General features: G+C 35.4%; 1 protein-coding gene across 3 annotated transcripts in view; it reads right to left on the bottom strand.

Moving 5' to 3' along the window:
• The window catches only part of LOC149847039 (Amidase family protein), a 42,782-nt gene that overhangs the window by 7,266 nt on the left and 10,349 nt on the right, over positions 1–25,167 (bottom strand). For all 3 annotated transcript variants that reach the window (XM_089996760.1, XM_089996761.1, XM_089996762.1), the window contains exon 2: positions 23,982–24,293. In XM_089996760.1, the coding sequence (XP_089852886.1) occupies positions 23,982–24,293 (312 nt within the window). The remainder of the gene's footprint in view (positions 1–23,981; positions 24,294–25,167) is intronic.

The following is a 25,167-nucleotide window of genomic DNA, read 5'->3' as shown; positions in this document are numbered from 1 at the left end:
AACAACAGTCTCATAAACCATTTACTATTCAAGCATTTAAAAACAGTTATAACGCAATATCAATTTCTCACATTAAACAGAACAAGAATGTATGAACTAACGCAGAAAAGTAAATATGCATGATTTCAATGCACATGCATGAATAATTTATTAAATTATTATCAGAGTTTTCTTTTGCATGTATGTTCTTATTAAATGCATACAATTTTTTTTTAATTAAACCCGCAGATACTCAAAACGGGCACAACAATTCTCGAAGTCTCAGTTAGGTTCTCAGTTGTAGCTTAATACACAATTTTGATTTTATTACTGGGTTTTACACTTGTTCCTCGAGTGATATCAGGAAACAACACCATCCATCAGAATATTAGACATCAACATCTAATGTCGGGACACCAGAAAAATCAATATCCATTAATATCACTTTCTTAGTATACCAATAACAACAATTGTATCACAACACGAACCCCAGGCAAAGTTGCTGAAAACTCCTTAAAACCATAGCCGAAAGACAAACCCCCATATCAGGTTCAGGGGCACAAACACACACAGATTTTTAGTATCCTCACGGTTTCCCTAAAACCGTTATTTAGGATTCTCATATTGTGAAAGGGACATCCAGGAAGAAAAATATTAATTACATTGTTTGTCTCTTTTATCTTTTTAGCAAAAGTCAAAATTCTTTACCAAAAGAATAGTTTTGCAAATCAACATGCAAAACACAACACGAAACCTGACCCGCTAGAAAGCCAATAGTTTCAAGAGTGAACTTTTGCAATGCATAAACACTAATCTTAGGGAAACACATGCTCCTAGCCCACATGGCCTACAGTGGTTCACATCTGACTACCGATGCATCTTATGCAAAATCCTCAGTGAACATGCACACATACAACTATTGAAACATGTCCACAGTGCACATTCATTCATATACAACAAGAATGTACATACAACACAAATTGCATATGCATACTAACAAATGCTTACAACATGCATTATTTCATGATTCATTGTGTGCATAACATCCCAACATGTTCATGATCATTTTAGTGCAACATCAAAATAACTTCAAAAATTTTGTGTTCATGATATGCACATCTATGCCAACATAATATTCATATGCATGAGCAAAATAACCAATAAACACTTTTGCCATTGACATGAACAATATATATATATATATATATATATATATATATATATATATTCGCATCAGACCTCACAAGATAAATCACAAAGTTATCTCTCTGGCTAAACCCAGGTTCATATCATAACCAAAAGAATCCTATCCTTAACATAGTAAAAGAAGTCAGATTTAAAAATTCACTAAAATCGAACAAGGTCCCAAATTTAGTTAATTAAACAAAAATCTAGCTTTAACATCCCGGCTTAAAAATCATTTAACAAAAATCCAGAACTAAGAAATAAATTCTAGTTTTAGACACATGTTTAAACTAAGATTAACTCACTTGATCAAACTCAGATTTAATTAATTCGGTCCAGATTTAAACCTTCTTTCAAATTAAGCTTAAACTCACCTAATCAAACTCTGATTTAATTAATTCGGTCCAGATTTAAGCCTACCTTCAAATTAAGCTTAAACTCACTTAATCAAACTCAGATTTAATTAATTTGGTCCAAATTTAAACCTGCTTTCAAATTAAGCTTAAACTCACTTAATCAAACTCAGATTTAATTAATTTAGTCTAAATTTAAACCTACTTTCAAATTAAGCTTAAATTCACTTAATCAAACTCAGATTTAATGAGTTAATGACACTAAAAGAATCCAACACGTGACTGAAAATGCCCCATATATATTGTCACATGGGTGCGGGTGCGGCACAATTTCAAAAATTTTGGACACGGGGACACGGCTATATATATATATATATATATATATATATATATATATATATATATATATATATATATATATATATATATATATATATATATATATATATATATATTTAAAAATATATATATTTAAAAATATATATATCTATAATAATATATATCCAGTGTGTGCATATATGTAGACATTGTCCTCTTAAGTTTGGCACCAGCATGAGTGTTTTTACAAACTTTGCAAATTGTACTTTTGCCCTTGCAGAAAGGGGGGTCGCCCCGGAGAGGGTCCAGGGGGGGCCGTAGGGGGGCAGCACCCCCCGAATTTTTTTTTCTGGGGCTTATGTTTGAGACTCATGCTATACATATATATATATATATATAAAGATCTTTTTTTTTGTTTTTTGCCCTAAAAATGGATATTTTTGGACTCGGTCAACATTGACTGAGTCCAAAACGAGGACGGACTCGGCCTCGATTCGTTGACCGAGACACTTTTTTGAAAATATTCACATTTTTTTTACTCAACTCGTAAAAATCCTAACGGTCTCTCGCTATAAAGAGATACCGCAGGGAGGAGGGTCCGACATCCATTGGCATTGCATTCCATCCGTTTTCACCATCGCATTTCCTTCCGATCTCTTCTTCATCCTCTGCCTCTCTCAGATCGCCCCTTCACCTTTCTTCTTCTTCCACCGCTTCTTATTTCCCCTCCCTGGGTCTTCTCAGAGCACTCCTTTCTGAATTTCATAGTGGATTGGGTCATATGTATGATGATATCCCATCTCATTCTCACATAAGCATAAGATATCATATGGGCATCATCATGAGCATCATTATTTTTATTTATTTGAAGTGTGAGCATATGTACGTATGCACTCCATTCATATAGGCATCCCATTTGTATATATGCATATAGGCTTTTGAGGTAATGCCTTCCATGCTTTTATGCTAACCCTGTTTTGCAGGAAATGTATAGAAAACATAATTTCTTTTCTTAGCTTAGAAATTGTAAATTTCAATCAAAGAATTGTAATAGCTAGATTATAATGAGAACTTTACATTTCCTGTATTAGAGTAGAATGTATGAGCATACATTTTTTTATGTGTTCCATATCATTTTGCTCTTTTCTTTAAAAAATTTATGAATGGGAACATGAATGGCACATGCACCATTCTAATATCCAGTCATATCATTTTTGAGGATTTTGTCTCCCCAAAGCCATTCAAGATAAAGTTTTAAGCCTGAGAGTAATGATTTCAAAATAAATTCTTGCACACCAGTTCAGATCTTCAGATTGGGGTATTTTTTAAAATTTGAGTGTTTTCTTTGCCACTAAGCCCGACTTTCAACCAGCTTAGTAGCAAAGAGGGGCATCTGTGAACACTGCAAATTTTTTAAAATTTTGTAAAAATTTCCTTTTTGCCCCTGACCCCCATTTTCTGAATAATTGAATCAGTTTCAATCTAAATTTCAGTTTATTTCTCAGGTTTTACTGGAATCAAATCCATTTTCTATATCATTCAATTTCGGATCTGGATCCAGTATTAGAATCCAATTCTGAGCCCTGTTAATCCAATTTTTAAATCGAATTCATAAAAAATCCAAAAATATTTTCTGAATGGCTCAGACAGTTCATCCGGTATCCATTTGGATCCACCGTTTTATATTTCTCGATTTGAGGTTCAAAACTCAAATATTTCCTTAAAACTTTGGATTCAAACCCATTTTCTGAAGAAAATTTTCAAAAGATTAACCCTCAATTCTTAGAAAACCCCTCTTTCGTAAATATTTTTAAATTTTTATAAAAATAGTTAAAATCCCCTATTTTCCCATAGTTTTAGAGTTTTTTTTCAAAAACATAAAAAAGTAGAAAATACGAAGAAAATAACCAAAAAAATAAAAATGGAAAAGGAAAATACAAAAATAAAATGGTTTTAGAAGCTCCTTTTGAAAAATTGCTTTTAGTAAAAACCACTTTTGAGAAAACCCTTGGAAAGGAGCCGCTTTTTTTAAAATATTCAAATTTTTTTTACTCAACTCGTAAAAATCCTAACGGTCTCTCGCTATAAAAAGAGGCTGTAGGGAGGAGGGTCCGGCATCCATTAGCATTGCAATCCATCCGTTTTCACCATCGCATTTCCTTCTGAACTCTTCTTCACCCTTTGCCTCTCTCTCAGAACCCCCTTCACCTTTCTTCTTCTTCCATCGCTTCTCATTTCCCCTCTTGGGTCTTCTCATCGATCGAAGTTTGATCTCAGTCACAACAGTCGAAGGTAAGTAGTCGTCCCTTCCCTTTCTCTTCTGTATACTTTTTACGCTTTCGTATTGCATTTTTTTTATCCTTCATGATCTTCTTCCCCTTTGTTTCATTTCCTCTGGTTTTTCTTTTCTTTCTTCCTTTTTAGTTATTTTCATTAAAGCACCCCTGTAACATCGATTTGCTCGTAGCAAAATTGGTTTACAAATGTGCGATATTAAGGGAATGGTATCATTCCAACATCTCTTTTTTGTTTTTCTTTTTCTTTTTCTTTTTCTTTTTCTTTTTTTTTTGAATATACGATTAGTTAATATCCCCCTTTGTATCTCTATTTCTCTTGCACATTTGATTTTCAGTTTCCCCTCAATAATCGGTTTGTGTTGATCCCCTATTGATTTCCGAATTCCTGTTTTGTTTTGATCGTCCGCTAATCTGAATTTCCTTTTAATTTTGATAATTTGTGGCATCACATATAGCATCTGTGTGTCATCCTCTTGCATCTGATTCATCGTTATCCCTGTACTCCATGGAACAACATGATTCCTGTATCATACCCATGCCTGCATCTTCGGTTTAGATCCTGTTTTATCCCGTAGCACCTTCTAATTTTGCTTTCTCATGTCCTTAGCTAATAGAATTATGGTTGAGATCCATCAATGTTAAAATTTCCAAGGTAGTGTTTATGCATCAATCGATTTAAACATCAAAATCTATCCCTGCATTTCATGTTTTTGGAAGCACTGGCATTGATGTTATTTTTCCTATTCACATTTGCACAATAGTTTGGTTTACAAACATCGATCACTTGTTCTTCAATATCTTTCCTCTGTTATGTTTTGTTCCTTCCTGTTTATGCTTTTTTTAACATACTCGTTTTCATTCACTGTGTGCGTGCATTTGTTCATTTACTACCATTCCAGCAAGCATCGGTCCCCAACGTGAACACCCACACGAGAGTCAGATACTGGGATCGGTGTGTTGTTGCTCAGACGTGCACATACACGATGGTGTGCTGTTATGCACTGTCCATTCAGGCAAGGGCAACCAAAATTGCTTCACGGACAGATGGGATTTATGGTCCTTCTTGTCGACATTGCCATCAAGTCTTTGGCAGATTATCTATGGTAAGTGGCAAACAAATCATACTGAATCAAGGGATTTCGGTACTTCCTCCTTTTTAAGATTGAGACAAAGTGATAGTCATTATTATTGATATTAAGATCAATGGTTGTAAGTGTCGTTATGGTGGAATCTTCAGCATACTTCCCACCTGTGATGCTCGGCAACTACAAGGGTTGGTTTCCGCCAGCAAGGGTTCCTTCTAAAGTGCATTTTATTTTAGAAGCTAACCTATGATATTCTTGAGGATCAACCTTGCACAGGTCTTCATATGGTGGCAACCAATTGCCATAAAGCTGCAAAACCACCGTGATATTTCAAAACCGAGCAGGGGAAAATTCCTCTAATTTCTTGAAGCTCAAACTATTGTGGCACCTGGTGCACTTTGAGTACCTTAGATGAGATGGCTTCTCATCTCAATTTTCATCTTCCTATTAACATTTTTGCTCCTGTGCAAAGGGAATGGTTAAAACTGAATTTGTCACATCTGGCATAATTGCATTCAGTAAAAGGGAGATCATGGATGTTGAGAATTTTCAAGAAATGGGTTTCAAAATCAGGCTTGACAGGTCAGTGCTTACAGATGACCAGTTGAATTGTGCAAGAGAGCTTCCCTACACTTCAGCACCACACCCACTTTTCACAAACCCATACTTATTGCACTCGCACAAATTCCTGTGATTTCTTGCTGTATTTTCGCATTTCCTGTGATTTAGTTTGGTAACATGATCTCCTGTTTTGCATTTTATCATTATATTCATCTTACTTCACTTGTCCTTTTGCTGTATCCTCTCCTGCACATCCCTCCTCACATCTTCACAATATACCACTTCTTGCAAATCGTACTATTCATCACCAATGCTATGCACATATCCCCTGCCACCTGTATGCCTTATCATTTCTAGCCGCATCACCACTGGCATGCATCTCCTCCTTCGTATCACACGTAGTATAACCTTCATACCACTGCTGCCTCTTTTCACACCTCACTAGCAGCATTCACAGCAACATTTCACTTACATTCGTTACACAGCACTTCCCCTGTACCCTCCAGTCTCACTGCACTTATACACCCATTCAGTCACCTACCTGTTATCATCCTCCAACACCTACTACCCATTCTGCATCTACAGCAGAATGTATCATTACAACCCAACTTCATACTGGCCAGCCCCCCACCCCCCCCCCCCCCCACCCCCACCACAAACACAAGCAACAGGGTAAGGGTAATTCTGATTTCCAAATGAATTTGGTTATCATCCATTGAAAGCTAATTCTGTTAGGTTGCATCCAGAAGCAACAAAAAGTGGAAATTGGCCATCTTGGGTATGATAGTGACATTCCAAATACAGGATCTGCAAGTTTGCATACTTAAAGTGTATATCAGAAAATGAAAATCTGTGCCTATAACAATGCTAAAGGATTCCAAACAACAAAAAGTCGCATAGTTCTGCTTCATCAGCACCTTTAATACACATCCATCATCAGCTGTTTCCCTATATATCCTACATGCATCCTACCTGCCAATCATCTTTACTATCGTTATGTTGCTATATAAATCCATCATTTTTGCAATAATTCATTTCCTGTTGCCTCATTTTCTTTTAGCTTAACAAGTCATGGTATAATACATTCATGTGCATCACATCTAAATCACAATTACATATGTTGAATCTTAGGTTGCAATGTAATTGAGCACTCCTTTCTGAATTTCATAGTGGATTGGGTCATATGTACGATGATATCCCATCTCATTCTCACATAAGCATAAGATATCATATGGGCATCATCATGAGCATCATTATTTTTATTTATTTGAAGTGTGAGCATGTGTACGTATGCACTCCATTCATATAGGCATCCCATTTGTATATATGCATATAGGCTTTTGAGGTAATGCCTTCCATGCTTTTATGCTAACCCTGTTTTGCAGGAAATGTATAGAAAACTTAATTTCTTTTCTTAGTTTAGAAATTGTAAATTTCAATCTCAGAATTGTAATAGCTAGATTATAATGAGAACTTTACATTTCCTGTATTAGAGTAGAATGTATGAGCATACATTTTTTTATGTGTTTCATATCATTTTGCTCTTTTCTTTAAAAAATTCATGAATGGGAACACGAATGGCACGTGCACCATTCTAATAAAAGGTGATTAAATCCTAAGTCGACGATTTGCATTTATGGCCATAGTCAAAATGTGAACAAGACTTAGGGTTTTCATCTTTTATGGAATAACATTGGATCCACACTGGATTTCTTTAAAAAATCATCATATTTTCTTATTTTTTCCTCCTTTATTAGAGTTTAACTTGAAATTAACTTAAAACATATATCAATGGCTATAGTCAGGATATATGGAGAGTTAATTTCATTTCAAACTCTATAAAGGCACAAAAATGTGTTTTATTCTTCAATTGAATTTAAATATAAATTGCCTTATAATACATGTTATGACTATAGTCAGAGATGTATTATATTTTCAATCTTATTTTAATTCATTTAAAAAATGAAATATGCTTTTTAAATATCCAATTTTCAAAATTCTTTAATTCATTCATCATTTAGGATAAAATTACATCATTTTTTTCAAAGTATTTCAAGTTTATCTTCAAAATCCAAGTGATTTTGAGATAATTTTCCAAATATCTTCTTCATTTCTCAAATCAATCTTCAATTCCTATTCAAATTCATCTTTCTATTCTATCTCATTTCAAAATTTAAAACTTCAAAATTTCAAAGTCCAAATTGACTTTGAAATTTCAAATTCACTTCTATATTCAAAATTCAAAATTCAATTTCCAATTCAAATCAAATTTCAAAGTTCAATTCAACTTTGAAAATTCAAATTCCAAAATTTCATTTTCAGGCTTCGAATTTAAATTCAATTCAATATCCCAAATCGTATTTCAAAGTTCAATTTAAACTTTGGAATTTCCAGATTCATCTCCTGATTTCAAAATTCAAGTTTAATATCAAGTTTATTCTTTATTTGTCAAAATCTCCAAAGTTCTATCTAAAGATTTTGTCTTTATTCTCAATTTAATTCATTTATCCAAAATCAAGGTTTTGAGATCGATTTTGAATCTCAAAATTTGTTTTTCCCTAAATTCAAGTCCACTTTCAAATTCAATTAGGATTTCTCAAATCTAAATCCATCTTCTAGTTCTATCTGGATTTCTTGAAACAAAATCCAAATTCTATCTGGGTTCCCAGAATCCAGATCCATCTTTCAATCCCATCTTGAATTCCAGATTTTAAATCCAATTCTATTTCCAAATCCCATCTGGATTCCTCAAATCCAATTCCATTTTTTTAATTTTCATTTAGATTTCTCACATCCAACTCCAAAATCCAACTCCATCTTGAATTCCAGATTTTAAATCCAATTACATCTTGGATTCCAGATTTCAAATACAAATTCCATCTTGAATTCCAGATTTTCAATCTAATTCCAGCTTGAATTCCAGATTTCGAATCCAATTCCATCCTGGATTCAGATTTTCAAATCAGTTCCATTTTCCAATTCGATTTTCAATTCCAAATTCAAATTCCATTTTTCAAATCTCATTTGGATTTCAAGATTTCAATTTCAATTCCTATTTTCAAAACCATTTTTTTAAATCTATTTTCTGAGCCTGAAATTAAATTCAATTCCTGTTTCAGGTTCTGAAATTAAGAATTCCTTTTTCAGAATCCATCCATTCAAATTCAAAGTCAATTTTAACTTTGAGACTTCAATTTCTTCAAAAATTTTATCTCAAGTTCCAAAATCCTCTTTTTCTCTTCATTTCTTCAAATCCAAGAGTTATTTTCAAATCTTTGACTATTCCAAGACTTAGAATTTCAAATCTTTCAGGTCTACTTCAAGTTTTAAGTTAGATTCAAAATCTAACTTTTCCAAGTCAATCTTTAACTTTCAAAATCACTTGAAAAATCTCCAAAAATTTCTAAATTATTCTTCTCAAAAGATATATCTTCGCATTTGCATTGCACAAGCATGATTCTTTGTGTATTTTAGGCTTAGAATAAATTCTTAGACAATATTTAGTCAAAGCAAAAGGCATAAGTTCGATCCTTGGTTCGATTACCCCTGGTAAAAGCATCAAGAACAGTCGAACCTCGTACCAACGAGCGAATCCCGTCTCTTCATTTTCTCGCAAATTTTCAAAAACAGAGGCGAGTAATTTCAAAATATTTTCAAAATTTAGGTCAAGTGAGACCTTTGCAAAAGAGTTCCTCTCTCTTCTTTCTTTTATTTTCTTTCTTCTTTTCTACCTCTTATTCCCCTTTAAAAAGGGAATAGAGGCTAGAAAGGGAAAGAGAAGGGAAAAGAGGGAAACAAGAGGAAAAATTTTGCAATGATCATACCGTGTCGGGACGTGTCGACTCGGGTGCGGCGTGCCTCCCTAGCCGAGTCCGTGTGACTTAGCATATAAATAGAAATAGGAATGGAGTAGGGATTGTTATGAGTCGTGAGTTTATAGATAATGTAGTTGAGGTCCGTAGGAAGGGTGATAGGATTTTACTTATTAAATTAGTATTAGGTACGGATATTATTAATATTATTAGTGTTTATGCACCTCAAGTAGGTTTAGATGACTCCACTAAGCGTCAATTTTGGGAAGATTTAGATGGAGTAGTACAAGGGATATCTTATGGAGAAAGGCTTCTCATCGGCGGTGACCTTAATGGGCATGTAGGCATTAGTAGGGATGGATTTAAGAGTATCCATGGAGGCTATGGTATAGGAGAAAGAAACGATAGTGGAGAAAGGATTTTAGATTTTGGTTTGTCATATGATATGATCTTAGCAAACACTTGGTTTAGGAAGAGGGAGTCTCACCTAGTAACATTTAAAAGTGGGGTTAATACGAGTCAGATAAATTTTTTCCTACTTAGAAAGAGAGATAGGGGTTGTTGCATCGATTGTAAGGTTATACAGGGAGAAAGTGTAGTTACACAACATAGAGTCTTAATTTTAGATCTTAGAATTAGACAATGCCGCAAAGGGGATAGACATAGAATAGATCCTAGAATTAAGTGGTGGGCACTGAAAGGAGCTAAACAAGGAATGTTTGTAGAGTAGGTAGTTAAGGAAGTTGATTGGTGTCTCGAGGAGGATTCAGAATCAATGTGGAATAAGATAGCGGGTGACATGAGAAAGGTGGCTAAGGAGGTATTGGGTCAGTCTAAAGGCGGTGCACCGCTAGGTAAGGATACATCATGGTGGAACGAGGATGTCAAATTAGCTATTAAGGTTAAAAAAGAGTGTTATAAAAATCTAAGTAAGAGTCGTGATAATGAGAATTTGGAGAAGTATATGATAGCAAAGAAGGAAGCTAAAAAAGTAGTTCGAAACGCGAGGGATAAGGTATATAAGGAGGTTTATGACAATTTGGATACCAAAGAGGGCGAGAAGGATATTTATAGGCTTGCAAAGATGAAAGATAGGAAATCGAGGAGTCTGTGTATGATTAGATGTATCAAAGATGAAAAACAAAGGGTTTTAATCAAAGATGAGATTAAGGAGAGATGGAAAGATTATTTTAATAAGCTATTTAATGGAAGTCATGCTCAGGATCTTGGAGACTTGTCCATTCCTTTTCATGAGATGAATCGTGACTTCGTGCGCAAGATTCAAAAGAAAGAAATTGCAGAGGCTTTGAAGAAAATGAAATCAAGAAGGGCAGTTGTCCCAGATGGTATACCTATCGAGGCTTGGAAATGCTTGGGAGAGAAAGGCTTAGAATGGTTGACAAATCTTTTTAACAAGATTTGGCGGACAAATAAGATGCCTAATGAGTGGAGGAAGAGTACTTTGGTGCCTCTATATAAGAATAAGTGTGATATACAAGATTGCACAAACTATCGTGGTATAAAACTCATGAGTCATACTATGAAACTTTGGGAGAGGGTGATTGAGTCTAGGTTGAGGAAGGTTGTTATGATATCGGAGAATCAATTTGGTTTTATGCCTGGAAGATCAACTATAGAAGCTATACATCTTCTTAGACAACTTATTGAGAGAAATAGATAGAGGAACAAAGATTTGCATATGGTTTTTATTGATTTGGAGAAGGCATACGATAGAGTACCTAGGGACGTTCTCTGGTGGACAATGATGAAGAAAGGTGTTTCTCTCAAGTACATTAGTATAATTAAGAATATGTATGAAGGAGTAGTAACCAATGTCCGCACCTGTGGAGGGGTGACAACCAATTTTCCTATAACGGTTGGGTTACATCAAGGATCTCCCTTAAGCCCTTTTCTATTTGCTATAGTGATGGATGAGCTTATGAGATCAATTCAAGAAAATGTGTCGTGGTGTATGTTGTTTGCTGATGATATTGTTTTGATTGATGAGTCTAGAGTTGGGGTTAATGCTAAGTAAGAATTGTGGAGACAGACATTGGAAGCAAGAGGTTTTAAGTTGAGTAAGAGTAAGACACAATATATGGAATGTCGGTTTAGTAAGCAACGAAGTAGTAATGGGAGTGTAGTGAAACTTGGTGAGCAAGAAATATCGGTGGATGACTGTTTCAAATATTTGGGATTTATCATTCAAAAGTAAGGAGAAATTGATGGAGATGTAAATTATAGGATAAAGGTTGGGTGGATGAAATGGAAAAGTGCAACTAGAGTGTTGTGCGATCGTAGAATGCCATTGCGGTTGAAGAGAAAGTTTTATAGGACGACTATTAGGCCCGCTTTACTATATGGTACGGAATGTTGGGCTGCCAAGAGACATCATATTCAAAAAATGAGTGTAGCTGAGATGCGTATGCTTAGATGGATGTGTGGAAATACAATAAAAGATAAGATTCGAAACGAGGAGATATGTAAGAAGGTAGGCGTTGCACCCATTGAAAATAAGATGAGAGAAAATCGTTTACGGTGGTTTGGACATATTCGGCGAAGGCCTAATGATGCTCCAGTTAGAAGGATGGAGAAATGGGAAAATATATTAGTTAAAAGAGGTCGGGGTAGGCCTAGGAAGACTTGGATGGAGATGATAGGAAAGGATATGAAAGCTTTGAACCTCACCGAGGACATGGCATTGGATAGAAATGATTGGAGGAGAAGGATTCATGTGAAAGACACATAATGATTTTCTTTGTTGGTTCATATCACCGACCCCAATTGTTTTGGGATGAAGGCGTAGTTGTTGTTGTTGTGTATATATATATATATATATATATTCAGTCCAAACCCAACATGGATAGGGTTTGGGATAGATCCAAGACTCACTCCAAAACTCGTCAGAAAATCAATCCAAAACTCGATTTTCGTTTCGGATCAGTCCAATGCTCCAACGTGAAGCACTACAATCAGTTGGTTCTTGGTTCAGTCAAGAACCACTGCGTTCCATTCCCAAATCAACCCTGGTTCAAAAAGAAAAAAGCATAGAGAACCTGTCAACTGAATCCACTGATTCTGATCAGTCCAAGCCCAATGAAAAAATTGGGTTTGGAAAAACTTTCGGGGTTAATCCAAACCCGTCACGGGAAAACCGGGCACACCCGATTTTCTGTGATTGATCCATGCACGCCCATCGTACATCTGAGTTTGGACAGATCCTAGATTCAAATAAGTAAAACAATCATTTCACGAACTTAAACCAATTCTGTGCATACCCCTATCATATTCAAGATCAAACATCTAAAATCAATATAAACAGGATTATTTAAAATTGATCAGAGACATAATGTCACATTACTTGCTGTCTAATCTCATACTGTTATTGACTTGAACATGTAAAACAAAAGCTATCAAAGATAAAATCAACTACACAAATACTATTATGGCCATAAAATTTTCACAGCATAGATCTGATCATATTTGCACATTGAAACAGTGGGCAGATCTGATCAGATTTGCACGCTAAAATAGTGGGCAGATCAGATCAGATTTGCTTGCGAAAATAGTGGGCAGATCTGATCAGATTTGCACGCTAAAACAGTGGCAGATCTGATCAGATTTGCATGCGAAAGCAGTGGTCAGATCTGATCAGATTTGCGCACTAAAGCAGTGGCAGATCTAATCAGATTTGCTCACATGCCACGCAGATCAGATTTTATAGTCTTTAAAATATGCAAAACATATTTACAACTGAGAAATATACCGACAATAACACGCAGGTCAGATTTTCAGTTTTAAAACACGAAAACTATAATCACACAAATCAAAAAATCGTGTTCATGCCAAAAGAAATCGATGGCTGATATAACAACGCGTATATATATATATATATATATATATTATTCCAGCTCAAATTTTTCCCTTTTTCCACTAAAATTTCACATAAACTGGATTTAGACTATCTTTTCCCGTTCAAAACAAGAGAGGAACTCGTACCTTTGATCAGAGATGGAAAAAGATCAAAAAAGCTTCATCAGGCGATCGAAAATGATCCTCCTTTCCTTCTTCTTCTTTCCTTTCATTTTCCTCTATTTTTTTTTTCTTCTCTTTCTTTTCTTTCTTTTCCCTTGTTCCTTCTCTCTCTAGAAAACAAAATCTAGAGAGAGGGGCAAGTTAGACCCTTTCATAAAATTTTTTTTAGTCTTCTAGAGAGAAGGTGACATCCCTTCTGGAGTCCTTCTATAGAGGATAGAGTTCTATAAAATGTAGAACTATGTGTCGCTCAAACTACTATTTATTCTCTTATTTTATTTTATTTCTTTTTTTTAACTAATTTGGGATCTATCTAAAACTCCCAAATGTGAAATTTCCCCCTTATCTAGATAATAAAATTTGTATTTTATTAATTATTAATATTTTATTAATTATTAATATTTTATTAATTATTAAGTTATTAAATAATAAATTTTCAGAATGTTCCAGAGAATATCTCCCCCTCTGAGAGTCTTCTTAACATGAAATTTCACTCAATTTAACTTTTTAATTGAATTTAAATTTTTTTATTTGGTTAGACTTGAATTTCGGATCTGAATCCAGATCTAATATCCAATATCCATATAGATCTTAGCCTGGACCAAAACCTAATTAATATGGGTCTTGGACTAGGTTCAGATCCATATCAACTTTGATCAAATGGATCCAATCCAATCCAAAACTGGTCACATCGAGGCGAGTCATTTTTGAAAAATGTGATTTTCGGGCTAACCGTAGCCCGAATTCAGAAAAACAAAATATCAATGTTTTTAGAATTTCGAGATGCATCTAATGATATATTACCTGAATTTATCCTCCCATTTTTGCTTGAATTTAACTCAAATTTCGCTTGATTTTAAAGGTCAAAAATAAAAAAATTTACCAAATCTTAATTGGCTCACTTAGGTCTTTTTAATGGGACCTAGGCCATGCCCAGACTCAGCTAACGCCACCTGAAATCGAGGATCTTATCCACTTTACCAAAAACACTTAGTCACATTTTCTGAAATCTCAAAATTTAACATGGTAGAAAAATACATGATATTACATATGGGGACTTAATAAATGCTACCAACCCTACCTCCCACTTCAGGTGCTTGGAATTCTGGATTTGGGAGATGGGAGTGGTGATGAGAGTGAAGATGACAGTGGAGAAGGTTGTTTTTATAATTATATCCTAACAAGGATGTAGTTGATAACTTCAGCCTCATCACCCATTCCCTTCTCCACACCCATCACCTCTCCCAGACTCCAACTCTAACTTTGGTTTCCAAATAGAGCCTAAGTTTAGTGCCTCCATTGTGATTTGAAATTTGAAATCCTAGTAGAAATCTTGCTACCAAATTCCATACATTACAAGCTTCAGCCAACAATTTCACTATCAGATGGTAGAATCAAAATTTAAAACCATCACCTCACTTGACACTTGAAGAAGGCAGAGGCTGAGATGAACTACAAACTTGATCCCATTGATGACCAGGCTGTTAAGATTAATGTAATATAAGTATATATATATATATATTATATATGTATATGTATATTATTTAACATATATATTATGTATATATTATAATAATATATAATAATATTATATATATATATTGTAAATATATATAATATATATGGCAGTCAAGTCAAAGCTAGTTTGACTTACTCCCAATGGCTAGAACTCTAGCTATGTCACATGGGTGCGGGTGCGGGGATGCGGCACTTCCAAAAAACCTGGGTGCGGGGGTGTGGCAGGGGCAAAAATGTAAATATATATATATATATATATATATATATATATATATATATATATATAATTTTGAAGTTTTAACCGTTTAACATTTAACATTGTCATAATATCATTCATCATGCATGCAGTATATCAACCTAAATATCAAATTATCAATCAAATAAGTAAAACAATTACATAAATCGACCTAAATATCAATCAAATAAGTAAAACATAAAAGAACTAAATTACATACCAATAATAGTTTTCTTCTTTATCATCAAATGCATCATTAGAAGGAATGCTGGGCTTAGCTAAATCCATGTTTGTTATGTTGAAATCATGTTCTCCCTCGAAGTCACACTCTTTTGGGTTTACATCTCAAATTTTGGATGTTCCTTGTTTGCGTTACAAACCCAATTTGAAAATGTTAAATACAATACAAGTATATTTAAATGAAAACTAAGAAATAATCAAATAACTAAGAGAGCAAATTATTACCTGTATTCATCATTGCTTCGCGAAAGTAATCGAAGATTTGAATGAACATATACTAAATCTCCTGCATGCTTGTTGGTGAGTTTGTTTCTCTTCATATTATGGATTTAAAAATATGTGCTCCAATTTTTTTCACAACAAGATGAACTAGCAGGCTGCGATAGCAATCTTAATGCAAGACATTGGAGAAGAGGTGTTTCTGATCCAAATGTTGACCACCATGTGATAGGATCTATATTATCTTCTTCTCTCGCGAATAATGCTGGTCCATATAATCTCGAAGATGAAAATTTTCCAAACTCTTGTGTGACTTGATGTAGAAGATATGCTTCTGGAAAAAGTCTTGTCATACACATATTTCTATGTCTTGATAGCTCTGGGTCTAAATTTGGATGGACACGACCAATACCACCAGCTCGTCATTTATTTGTATAATATTTTGGATTAAGAGAATGTGTCATGCAATGCAAAGGAGTGTTGCTCTTATCCCATCTTCTGACTAAAATTGAATGAATATGATTAAAAAAATTTGAATCATCCAATGTAGGATTTTTTTTTCATGCTTGAAAACTATAGCTTGTATTTTTTCAATCATATTATCCCACATTTCATAAACTCTGTGAAGCATGGGTTCATCCTTATCAACTTCTCTTAACATTTCCCAAATAGGTTGCGTAAATTGAAGGAAGTATATCACTCTGTCCCAAAACTCATCATCAAGAATGAACTTTTTAATCTCTTGAGCCTTGATATCATCATCAGCACGATAGAATGTCCAATTTTCATCAGTCACCATGTTAATCAAAGCATTTGTCACTCTTTTAATTCTATTCATCATCACAATGATGGACGCAAAACGTGTTTCAACGACCTTCAACAATTTCAAATCAGAATGTCTATTAAATATAGCATTAGCACGATGGTGGTTAACAACAAAATTCCTAATGCTTTTGACATTTCTTTCTAAATCTTGAATCCATGAACATAAAGCATATGCTTGTTAATTTTCTTCTTCTTTGGGGTTGCAGATGCTCTTTAGGGCTAGATTTAAGTTGTGTGCTACAAAAAGAGTCCAAAAAATATGAGGGTACTCAATCTCAAAACTCAACGCTGCATTTTTACAAACTGGAGCATTGTCTGTAATGATTTGTACCACTTTCTGATAACCCACTTCTTTTATCACTTCTATAAACAATCCCTTCAAATACTCTGCATTTTTATATTCCCCAGATGCATCAACTGCTTTCAAGAATATTGAGCAACTAAGCGAACAAGCAATGAAATTGATTAATGGACGCCTTTGAATATCTGCCCATCCATCAGACACAATAGAAACTTCATTTTGCTCCCATGAATATTTTTTAATCTCCAGCAACCTCTCCACATTTGCCCTCTCTTCTGCAAGAAGTGTGGTTCGTATTTTTTCTGAACTTAGAGGCACATAACCACTCAAATTACAATTTGCCAAGGATGTTACTAAATCCTTCCAATAAGAATTTCTAGCCGTATTAAATAGGAGTGAACCAAAATAAAAATACCTCCCAACTTTTCTATCCAATTCTTCTCTTCCATATGTATTGAATGTTGCTTGTATCGTTCCTCTACCTCCTTCATTGACTTTTCTTTTTTTTTCAGCATCTTTTTGGTGGCTTGTAAATGGCACACTAACTGCAGAAGAATCGGTCATTGCCTTTCTCTTCTCATATTCTTCTTGTATTTTCTTGTATTGTCTTCGCATTGCCTCAACAACTTTTCTGCAAGCTGAAAAGTCATGTCCTGGTATCTTCAACAAATGAGCCTTCACTCTTGTGTAAGACCCAACAAAATCTCTTTCGCAGAACTTGCATCGAAATCTCTTGTTTCCACCACCTCCTTCTCCAGTTTTTGCAAGTTTATCTACATGTACCCATAGTGGCCCCACATCGTCAATTTCACTGCAACTATCAGCAAAACTAGCAGCAGAACTCACATGTTGAAATGAGGATGACGCAAGTCCTTTCCCTTTATCCGTCATTTTTATCCTGAAAACAAAAAAAAATACATTCAAATTTTCAAATCAATGATACTCGACCCCCTCCCCCTATCAAAAACACAGGGAGAAGGGGGGGCTCAGCCCCTCCCCTACCGACCCAACAAGAGAGCGAGAGCAAGGGGGGATCGGCCCCTCCCCTGCCAAAAACAGAGGGAGCAGGGGGGGCTCAACCCCTCCCAACAAGAGAGCGAGAGGGGGGGCTCGACCCCTCCCCTGAAATCAAAGGGAGTAGGATGGAGGGCTCGGCCCCTCCCCTGCCGACCCAACAAGAGAGCGAGAGCGAGGGGGGCTCGGCCCCTCCCTTGCCAAAAACAGAGGGAGCAGGGGGGGCTCAGCCCCTCCCCTGCCAACCCAACAAGAGAGCGAGAGGGGGGGATCGGCCCCTCCCCTGAAATCAAAGGAAGTAGGGTGGGGGGCTCGGCCCCTCCCCTACCAAAAACAGGGAGGGGCTCAACCCCTTCCCTACCGAAAACAGAGGGAGCAGGGGGTGCTCAGCCCCTCCCCTGTCGACCCAACAAGAGAGAGAGAGGGGGGGCTAGGCCCCTCCCATGCCGAAAACAGAGAGAGCAGGGAAGGGTTGAGACCGTCCCCTGTCGACCCAACAAGAGAGTGAGAGGGGGGAGAGGCTCGACCCCTCCCCTGTCGACCCAAAAAAGAGAGCGAGAGAGGGGGGGTGTCGACCCCTCCGTGCCGAAAACAGAGAGAGCAGGGGGGGCTCAGCCCCTCCCCTGCCAACCCAACAAGAGAGCGAGAGAGGGGGGGCTTGGCCCCCTTCCCTGTCGACCCAACAAGAGAGCGAGAAGGGAAGGGGGTGCTCAGCCCCTCCCCTGCCGACCCAACAAGAGAGTGAGAGGGGGGGGGGGGGGGGGGGGGCTCGGCCCCTCACCTGTTGAAAACAGAGGGAGCGAGAGGGGGGGCTCGGCCCCTCCCCTGCTAACCCAACAAGAGAGCGAGAGGGTGCAGGGGGGGCTCGGCCCCTCCCCTGTCGACACAAGAAGAGAGCGAGAGAGGGTACGTAACTGCAAAAGGAGAGAAGGAGTCTGGGAGGTGGAGCTGGGGCGTCGGTAGGAGAGAGCTCGAGCTCAGGGGGAGAGGAGAGGAGAGATTAGGGGCAAAAAAAAAATTGCCCTAATCCTCCTTTTCGTCGGGGATTTTTTTTTAACACCAAAAAGTGGACAAAAATGACCCTGGGTGCGTTGACCGCACCCAGGGTCGTGTTGACCGCACCCAGTTCCGCACCCGCATCGCGTCGACGCGGATGCAGCACCTGTTTTGCCGAGTCCCTGTGACTTAGAACTCTAGTCGTTGGGAGCTCTCTCTCATTCTTTAACGAGAGAGGATTTCCCCTCTCCATTCCACTTCTCTTCTTCTCTCCTCTATTTTTCTCTATAAATATGGGTGGGAGTGTGCCTTTCTAAGGTGAGAGAGTGATAGGTAGTTCTAGATATTTTTGAGTGTTCTTGAGTGCATTTTGTAGTGAGGTTTTTATGTATTTTATTATTCATTATGAATGAAATCATTTATTCATAAAACTTATATTAGTTTGTATCTTGTTAGTATTCAAATGTATCTCGATTTGGTATCTGGATTACGATTTGGAATGTTTTGGGTTCCACACCATTTCATGAAATAGTATTGGAGCAAAGTATCTTGGTCTTGGTATCTTGTTCATGTTTGTGCTTCGAAAGAAAGATTTGAATTGATTAACAGCTTGAACTCTAGACTCGTATTTCGGTATGTATTTTCTTTGGATTCTCTACTTTAAATATTTATGATATATATTAAAAAATTGTATTTGAAATATAGTAGATATTTATTAATATGTTAAAAATAATATATTTTCAAGTTAATTAAAATTAAAACTTGTAAAAAATTATTGAATTTTGATATGTGTTTATGTGCAAGCATGTTTACATGAAATATATGTTTTGATTATGAATATGTATATTTTTTCAAAAATGTCATCATGAAAATTCTATTTGATAAGAGTATGTGATATTCTTTAAAATCTCAAACACTATACTTATATGTGTTTCATGTTGTTTGCAAAATACTAATTGTTTGTTGTATGTATTTTGTTTATCGTAATGATCATTGGTGTCCTTAAGCATGTGTCAAAGCATGATTATTAGGTATATTATGTAAATTTTATGTTAAAAATGTGTTCTTTAAGAAATTTAGATTCATGTATAATGTATATCTTGAGTCATCATAATTTTAATTCTTTGGTAATACCATGAATATTTGTATGCTCTCATATCAACATGCTCATGTCCCATATTTTTATGTGGCTTCAATGATTAACTTTAAGATATTGCTCTTATTGTGCTAAATTAATTCTTTGAAAAACATTCTCGATTGATTATGCTTGAGAATGATCTTGGATATTTTTATATACGACTTGTGTTCATTTCTCTTTGTCATTCGTATTACAAATGACTCTTGCATTGGATGCTTTGTTCACATATAAGTCTTGAATGCATTTTGTATGTCATAATATTAACTTATTTTCTCCTTATGGATTGTATTTTGCCTCCTAGTAGGTTCTTGTGTTTGTGCCCCTTAGAAAGTTTATATTTGATGGAGTGATATTTAGTATGTAGTATTAAAATTCATAGCTTTTGTATAGCTTATGTGATTATCTTATTGCTTTGAGTATTCATGATTAGTGATAATTATGTAGGGTTTGGGGTTTATAAATAGTTCCTCGAGAATCTTTATATGTGTTATTTTCTTAATGTTACATGTCATTTTTGTCTCATAGACTTATGATTTAAATATAAAAGGCTTTTTTTAGATCATATATATTGTTCTTGTTTTCTCTTTGAGAGTTATTAGATCCTTTGGATGTGCCTTAGTGCACTTACTCCTTGATTGGTGGATTTATAAATTCATTTTTGAACAATGGCTTATATTAAGCATGATTCTTGTTTGCTTATTAAAGATTATAAAAATTGTCATATTGTTGGGCATATGATTGCACTGCATTCATTCTAAGATTTCATTTTTTTTATTGGATTTTTAAATTTGAAACCTTGTCTTTTCAAATCGGTTACTTTTATGAACTCACCTATTTGGAAATTGATTTTCATATGTATTGCCTTTTTATGACATTTGGATTGTCCATCACTGAATTTTATATAATGCATCATTCGTTTTTGGCCTTGTTATTCAGTCAGGGTTAGCCGTTGAGGTGAGTTACGTGTGCACCTCATATCATCCTATCAATCTAGATGATCAAGTTTATGAGTGACGTGTTGTCATTTGCCTTAGGTCTTGATGATAGATGATTAGCCTCTGAACTCATTGTTATTGAAAATTCGAGTTAGTCGCTGGGGTGAGTTGTGTGTGCACCTCATGTCATCTTGTCAGTATAGGTATGTGTCTAACTAGCAAGTGATTGACCTCGGTTTCTATGAATGTATTTTAACATTCTTTGCTTATATGGCCATTTGATGTTTGATATCTTGTGATGGCAGTTATGAAACCATGGAGTTTCGAAAGATTGTTAAAATCTTTATTTTTATTAATAACATTAGTTTGTTTTTCATTACAAGCTTTCTTACCTCGAGTGTCTTCTCCTTTTTATGCCTCTTGTTTAAGTGTGAGTATATGTAGACAAGAGATGTTTATTCACACCTTCATGTGTGATTTTACCCCATTGTTGGCATTATACTCTTGATCTAGTCGTTGATACACTTGATTTTTTAGTGTCATTATGTGTAGACAAGAGATGTTTGTTTACACCTTCGTATGTGATTTTAGCCCATCGTTGCCATTATGCTCTTGTTTTATTCGTTGATACACTTGTTTTTAAGTGTCATTATATGTAGACAAGAGATGTTTATACCAGAGTTACCGGAAACGCCTAGGTAACTGGGGAAGCACGCTTCCCCGAAGCGTGTTTCGGAAGCACAAAACGTTGTGCTTCCGAAACGCGCTGAGAAGCGTGTTTCCCTTTTATGGGAAGTGCGCTTCCCCCCTCGCTTCCCTCATTTTTTCATTTTTTTGTATTTTTTTTTCTCTTTTGTCGCTTCTGAGACGCTTCCTTATTCACTCCTAAGTCGTCCCACGCTTCCCATATCGCTTCCTGCTCCCGCTTCCTCGACTGGCAACCATGGTACACACCTTCATGTATGTCTTTGACCCTTTAATGGCATGATGATTATGCTCTTGTTCTAGTCGCTGATACACTTGATGTTTGAGGTTTGGAGGCCTATGAGGTGATTGTTTGTGGTGGTCAAACTAATGTTTTAATTTGCGAAATTCATTCATTATGATATAAGATTTTTAAAATCTCTTCGTAATTTTTTTTAAACTCATTTGCTCTTTTATGAGAAATGATTGTTGAAATATTTTCATGTATTTTGCAGTATATATGTTTTAGTTGCATGAGTTATTTCATGATTAATTGTTTTGCATAATTTGCAGGCTATGTTTTTTTAAGCATGTGTTCTTGAAAGATTGTTTCTTGTTATTGATCCATATGTGACTTCTTCATTGGTTCTAAATTATTACATGGTTTATTCATATATGCATTAGTTGTTGGTTTAAATATTGTTTTTAATTGATCCATACTTATTTATATCTTCCACCATATAAAGATAATTTGTTATTGAGTTATTTCTTCATAGTATTAATAATGATGAAAATCTATGATTGTTATACATTAATATGTCTTTATGATAGATATATATGTGCAATATTTTCATAAAATAACTTTATCATTGTTTGTATCCCTCTTAATATTATTCTATTATAGTCGAGTTTATCAATAACTATCATGTTTGTAGTTAACGACGATTCAAAATTAATTCTTTAAATGATTTTGAAAAATGTTAAATTGACTTATTAAATATTTTGTATGTATCTCATGTTTGTATGCTTGGCCATCCACTCTCTATAATATATATATATATAGTTATTTTTTGTTAGATTGCTCTTGTTTTGTTCTCTTTACAAGTTTTCTAAATATTGACAATATGAATGATTCCAAAGACATTTCAAGAATATCAAGAATTGATGATATTGAAGATCCATTATGTAATGAAAAATATGATTGAGCACCCCTTGAAGAGGCACCAAATAAAATTTGATGAAGTCTATGAAGACATTTTGTGTAATGGGTTTCTTCTTTTGTAATTTCAAACCTACAGTGAGACGATGTAAGTTTGAGGGGGTGTTAAGATTAATGTAATATAAGTATATATATATTGTTTAATATACATATATAATATAATAATATATATTATAAATATATATAATATATATGGGAGTCAAGTCAAAGCTAGTTTGACTTGCTCCCAATGGCTAGAACTCTAGTGGTTGCGAGCTCTCTGTCATTCTTTAATGAGAGAGGACTTTCCCCCTCCATTTCAGTTCTATTCTTCTCTACTCTACTTTTCTCTATAAACATGGGTGGAAGTTTTGTAAGGTGAGAGAGTGATGAGTAGTTCTAAATATTTTTTAGTGTTCTTGAATGCATTTAGTAGTGGGGTCTTTATGTATTTATTTTTGTTATGTATTTTATTGTTCATTATGAATGAAATCATTTATTCATAAAACTTGTATTAGTTTGTATCTTATTAGTATTCAAATGTATTTCGATTTGGTATTTGGATTACGATTTGGAATGTCTTGGGTTTCGCACCATTTCTTGACACAGGCTTGCTAAACTATGCAAGAATGGCACCAACTTCAAATATCTAACCAAGTCATTTTGATTGCTTTAAAAAGCTAATCAGGCTACTTTTGCTTTCTCGCTCATTCAGGTTACTTATGACCTCAGATTTTCCATGTGGTCCATTCAACTCCTCCTGTGCACATTTCTGCTTAAAAAACCCATAATAATCCTCACCCATTCATGGCATAGTGTTTTCAAAAGTAAAACACAGACGCAAAATGCCAGCAGTGATGGCTCATTGGTTCATGTTTAAATAACACAAGATTGTCAGCACATAAGCTGGAATTACGCAAGAACATGCTTGACTGTACCACTCGGACTTCAGACAACAACAGTGCATGACAGGAAAGCATGTATGCCCTCAAATTGTGGATGAACCCAAAAGGGAGAAAAGAAAATAAAGATATCACAGACAAGATTACATACACGCTTGCTGCTTGTTGCGTCCATCTTGTCATGACCAGATATCATCTGGAGAAGGATTGCAGTGTCAACAACTGACGAACCAAAGCATCCAACAACATCCAGTGATGAGGCATATGCCATAAGCCCAAAGCGAGAAACACGCCCATATGATGGTTTTATCCCTACAACACCACAGAAGGATGCAGGCTGTCTGACACTGCCACCAGTGTCACTTCCCAAAGAAGCAACACAATGCCTTGCAGCAACAGAAGCAGCAGACCCACCAGACGATCCTCCAGGAACTCGAGATGTGTCCCAAGGGTTCAGAGTTTCCTATTGAGGAAAAAACAGAATCATACAGAAAAAATAAGGAATTAAATCAGGATCATGAATAGACCACACAACCAAATAGCTTGCTATCAGTAGTAAGAGCTGATTTTTAGTATGCATAGCAGATGAATTTCAATTGCTATGAAAGAAACAGTAGCAGTCAATAGAAGCTGGCATTAAAAGAATACAAAGAGGTGAGAACAAAGAAGTCTACCACACACAAGTGAAATCATAGTGCTGAAAAAGGATATTAATTTATGCATAGCAGAGCATATTATTTGCAAAATCTGGATATCATAACCAACAGACTGGAACAAGCACTCTAAATTATGTTGCATTTTGACTTTCAAATTGAAAAGGCAAGCTTTTATGTGTATCTCATATCCTGCCAAGCACGAAGTTGTATGCAAAATTTCACTATATTGCTAAACGACCCAACTCATACCCCTTGAAAATGCTGATTTCTTTTTTTTAAAAATCATTGCGAAAATATTACCAGAGATCCGGGGCCTTTACAGTTTCACTCCCAATTGGATAATCAAATACACCACAATAGAGCTTAGACTTATCATCCATACCAAACCAAACCATTATTCATTTATTTGAAAGAAAAAATATTTAAGCAATATTTGCAAGAGACATATCAGAGTTATTTAAATGACATAAAAGTAAATAACGAAAAACTGAATCACATTGTCCCTCTGTGAACCGTTCAACAAGAATATGACACTCGTAACTCTCTCAGAAACCAGTTGATTCACTGATCATCTGTGGCTGCGAAAAACCATAGAAGTAAGGTGTTAAAACCGAAATCCTGAGCAGAGATACTTCTAATGAAACAAGTGAGCTAAAGAATACAGATAAGATCTCATACAAT

The sequence above is a fragment of the Nuphar pumila genome, chromosome 2 (genome assembly GCF_984573655.1).
Source record: "Nuphar pumila chromosome 2, dmNupPumi1.hap1.1, whole genome shotgun sequence".
NCBI lineage: Eukaryota > Viridiplantae > Streptophyta > Magnoliopsida > Nymphaeales > Nymphaeaceae > Nuphar > Nuphar pumila.
Note: the sequence above shows the minus strand (reverse complement) of the source record. Positions and strands in the feature narration are given on the sequence as shown.